General features: G+C 32.6%; 1 protein-coding gene across 9 annotated transcripts in view; it reads left to right on the top strand.

Moving 5' to 3' along the window:
• The window catches only part of LOC106870835 (pleckstrin homology domain-containing family D member 1), a 216,641-nt gene that overhangs the window by 141,417 nt on the left and 70,095 nt on the right, over nt 1–5,129 (top strand). For all 9 annotated transcript variants that reach the window (XR_001409585.2, XM_014917058.2, XM_014917059.2 and 6 more), the window contains exons 2-3: nt 2,583–2,676; nt 4,440–4,529. Coding sequence is in view for 8 of the 9 variants with exons in the window: in XM_014917058.2 (XP_014772544.1) it covers nt 2,583–2,676; nt 4,440–4,529 (184 nt within the window). In the remaining variant the exon portion in view is untranslated. The remainder of the gene's footprint in view (nt 1–2,582; nt 2,677–4,439; nt 4,530–5,129) is intronic.

The following is a 5,129-nucleotide window of genomic DNA, read 5'->3' as shown; positions in this document are numbered from 1 at the left end:
TATATATATATATATATATATATATATATATATATATATATATATATATATTGGTACCATGTTGTTATTTAGTCCCAGATCAGCTGTGATCAAGCAGGCCTATGATCAAAGATGCTCCAGTTTTGTTGATCCCATCTTTTTGTCTATCTAGGTCCTGCATTAGTCAATATGTCCTGCCTGTTTTGAAGTTAGCAAACCTGGTTGGCATCCGTGATTTTTTTTTTCTTTCTCTCTCTCTATTTTGTATTAACAGTTGTGTTAAAACTGAAGAATTTTCTAGCTCTGAAACAGAAAGTCTGTAATTTGGATATGCAATTGATTGTATGATTATATAAAGAACAGGTTGTGTATATGAAAAATTACCATAAAAGAATGATTGGCATGAATAATAACATGTACCACAGAATGAATGATAATAATATACTTGAGAGTAATAATCCATTCTTGGTAAGGAAAAATACAGCATGAAACATAAAAAAAAAAAACTTAACAAACCATTCCTAAATAGTGACTACTTTCTACAGATTTCTTTTAGAATTAACTAATCAGTTTGTCTAAAGACATTGCCAAGTATAATCAGAGACGGCATTTTTAGAAATCCATAGTCAAAGAAATAAAGACTGATCTAAACATATATCAATTGTGACAGGTAAACTAGATCTGTTCCAAACTTCATACAGAACTGTTATTGTGATTGGAGGATTTCTAAAAATAGTTCAATAAGTTGAATTGTTGTGAGGAATAGAAATTAAATTGTTTGGATTTCTGATAGTCTTTCATCTGAAAATAGGGAAGTTTGAGAAAATGTTGTAGCTGCAAACTAGTTTGATAACTCTTTTCCTAGCTTACAACCAAAATGACAGTAGTAGTTTCACTCTCTCTCTCATTTTCAGATGAGAGGCAAAAATTTTTTTTACACATTAAATTCCTCCCTTATTATGGTAATTCAACTCCTCAGATTCTTCTACAAACTCTCTTGTGGACTTTCTGTTACCAATGCAAACCAACACTAGTTTCTTGAGGTTCTGTATTTTCTTCTCTTATCACATATTCTCTTAGCCAGTAGAACTTGGTTCTAATCTTACTATGGGTTACTGAAGAATAGATCAATGCCTCCATATTGTTGTAGTTTAACCTGATATCAACATGATCAAGGAGACCTATGAAGTTATTTCATTCATAATATTTCCATCTTTTATTCAGCCATAGTGTATCTAGGACTATATTATCCAGTCTGGCCAATTTTTTTATATAAGATTTGATCTGCAATATTTATGGATGCTATAGAGAATTGATGTATTTAAACCAAAAACAGTTTCCTGATTAACATAATACTTCATTTACATGATTATTTGGGTAAACATAGTTTTTAAATTGATTTATTTTATATTAATTCAATTTAAATTAATTATATATCACAATTACATAATTATACATCTAATGATATTTATCTTAATGAAACAGCTGTTGAACACAAAATATGTACTATATATGAAATTTATGCTTTTTTGGTTTTATTCTAAGTTGAATGCTTATAGAGTAAAACTGGACTCCAAATTCTTGACACAATTTTTGCTTTTTATTGTACACATAAACACACATATATACACTTCACTGATTCTAAATGCTCCTGGAAAAATCATACTAACTCTGTTTAAATTCATTTTGAAGGAAGTGAGAAACTTTCTAATATAAGAGAAAAAAACTTACATCTCTCTTATGATCCATTTTTCTTTTATAAATAGAATCCTTACAGGATTAGAACATTTTCAGTGGGTTAATTTGGCTTTGAAAAGTTGTTGATATCAGCCTTCAATAGTTGTTGCTAATGTTAGCCTTCAATGGATAACATTCAACAGTTGTCAGTGTTATCATTCAGTTGTTAGCATTTGGCAACATAAAAAGAAATAGCAATGATGATGATATGTGTATCGAGATTTTGAGTTTATGGTTGAATGTTGACTTGTGAATGTAAAAATAGGAAAGCCCTCTTTATTGATGCTTCTTTACATGTTCTCTGATTTTGTGATTCTAGTTTCCTTAGTTAAGATCACCAAATCCTCATCTAATTTTGTCTTATACTTTTCTTATTCTCATTTGTTCTGTCCTCAGTTTATAATATCCTAAGTACAATTTTTTTTATATATGTGTGGGTATATACACGTATGTTTGTACATACATATACAAATGCACATATCAGTTCATAATGTTTTTATTACAATTCTTTTACATATGTATGTACTCAAACACACACACATACACTTTCATGCTTAAATTTCTTTTATTTTTGTTTATGTACATTTTCAAACAAAAAAAAAAAAATGCCTAACAAACCCAAACAGAATCAATAAATCACATCATATTACTTGAATTATTCTGAAATTTCCAGACAATAATTCTTTGGATTTTGTAATTAAAAACTAGCTCTCCTAATCATTATTTCATTTGGCTGAGATATTTTTAGCTTTGCTTCTAACTGATAAATTGTGAAATCATGTTATTCCAAATCTTATTCTTCAAACAAACATGTTTTTCCATTAATTGTTCATTATTGACGATATACTTTTTTTTTTAATTTTCAGATTTTTTATCCTAAAAGATGGTTACTTGCTATATTATCCAGAGAATGAAAAGAAAGAGATTGATAAGCGACAACACCTAAACATACATCCAAAGGTAATGATTCCTTCCAAGATGGTTTTCTTTCAGCAACCTGCCATACAAAAGATAAGCTACTTTCATTAATTACTAATTAAATTTAATTACATAATTACTGCAAAGCAATTCTATTTTCTATTCAGTTGTATACTCACCCCAACATTTATACCTAATTTTTTTTTAAATGGGATGGTTTTGGGTGGAAGACCTTTTGAATATAGATTTGCTGGATTAGAACTGATCTGGAGTTAAACAACAATGACAATTACAGTAACATATGCCAAACAATACAATAGTAATACAGTAATTGTGACATATAAAACTATATTAAGTATGCACTCCATCACACACTGTTAGAAAATCAGAACAAATATTTGTCCAAGCGAAACAAAAGGAAAGATTTCTATAAATATTTGGGCAATATTTGAATATATTTTACATTACAAACTATTATAGTCATTATAATCAGAAAGAAGTCATTGTTGTTTTGTTTATTGTTTATTGTATGTATAAAGGTATTTCTGTTGCAATTCGGTATTTTAAAATATTTTTCTTTAGACTGTTATTTTACCAAACATGATATGTTGAGTACAGTTGTCCTCTGTACTTAATACCTTAAAAACTAAAAAATAATTTTCTTTAGTATTTGCCCAGGCATGGCTGTGTGGTTAAGATGGTCACTTCCTAACTATGTGGTTTCAGGTTCATTTCCATTGCACAGCATCTTGAGCAAGTGTTTTCTACTATAGTCTTATGTCAATCAAAACCTTGTAAGATGATTTGGTAGAGAGAAACTGAAGGAAGTCCATTGTGTGTGTGTGTGTGTGTGTGTGTGTGTGTGTGTGTATGAGGGGGTACCCAAAAGAAACCGGAATTTTGCAATATTATTTTATTCACTTAGTTTTACATGTTTACATTTTTATCACCTTCAAAGTATTTGCCATTTGAAGCAATGCATCGGTTCAGACATATTTTTCACAGTTCGAAGCAGTCCTGGAACTCATGCAAAGTGATGCCTTTTAATGCATCCATCATTTTTTTCTTCACCTCTTCCACATAGCACCAGCTTTTGTCACTAGTGATCACCTTTGAAAAAAGTTTCAGGTCAACTTCCAACTGTTCTTTCAGTTCAATACACACATTCAATTGTAACTACTTTTGATCTTCCATGAGCAAGTGAGGCACAACTTTTGCTGCAACTCTATTCATTCGCAATCTCTCACTCAAAATTCGTTGGCGGGAGCTCCAGGACACACCAGTCATATCAACAAGTTTTTCAATTGTTCAGTGAGTCATCCAAGATCAGTTCATAAATTTTTATGATATTTTCATTCATTCAGGAGATTGACGGTCGTCCTGAACAAGGTTGGTTTTCAAGTGACAAGTGACCATTCCTAAAGCATGGAAACAACTCGTAAACTTGTGTTTCGCTCATGGTTGAGACTTTGTAAGCTGTTTGAAGTATAAAAACTGTTTCAGCCACCATTTTCCCCAGCAGAAAACAAAATTTCAGAGAAGCATGCAGTTCCTGCATTTCAGTCATCACAAAAATCAACAAATGGGAGAGAAACACTGCAAAAGAAAGACATACTATGTGGCTGTACGACATCAGTTGACGATGCTGGTCAGCAGGCTGATGCCTGAGGATCACATCAAGTGGCTTCTAGTGATGGAAGACTGAACTACAATGGGTTTGTCCCACAAAAAATGTTTCCAGTTACTTTTTGTAATGATCATTTCTTATACATTTCTGATTTATCTCTGTGTCATTTTAATTGCAGGGTATCGTCCCCTTAGGTGACTGTCAGGTGAATGCCACTCAAGATCCATCGCATCAATTTGCTTTCATTGTCAGCAGTGCACAAATAAATGTAAGTTGGTTCTTTTCTGTTATTGTTGTTGTTGTTTAACCCCAGGTCAGCCCTGACTCAACAGATATACGATCAAAGAAAGTTCAGCCATGACTATCTGAATTTGTTTTTTGTTTTTTTAGTGGACCCTTGCAACATATTATACCAGTAGTTCTCATACAGGTGCTGTATCATGCTATTGTATTGCAAGGGATATTTAGCTACCATGGATTTCTAAAAATATGATTGGTGGATGAGTAGGCAGAAATATGGAGTTGTGAGATTCTTTCAGTCATGATGAGAATGTGTTTACTTCACATGTGCTGGTGACACTGAAAATGTACCCAGAAGACTTGGTAAAGTGATTGGTGTTAGGAACGGCTCCGATCATAGAAACGAAGCTGAAATGAAATGCAAGATGAAGTTTTTTCAACCTATGTATATGAGCAGACCCCTCTAACCCATGTCAACATTGACAACAAAAGTAAAATGATGATGACGAAGTAGACTGTAGCACAGGCATGGCCGTGGCACAGGCATGGCCGTGGCACAAGCATGGCCATGGCACAGGCATGGCCATGGCACAGGCATGGCCGTGGCACAAGCATGGCCGTGGCACAG

The sequence above is a fragment of the Octopus bimaculoides genome, chromosome 11 (genome assembly GCF_001194135.2).
Source record: "Octopus bimaculoides isolate UCB-OBI-ISO-001 chromosome 11, ASM119413v2, whole genome shotgun sequence".
Lineage (NCBI taxonomy): Eukaryota > Metazoa > Mollusca > Cephalopoda > Octopoda > Octopodidae > Octopus > Octopus bimaculoides.
This window is presented reverse-complemented; position numbering and strand designations above follow the sequence as displayed.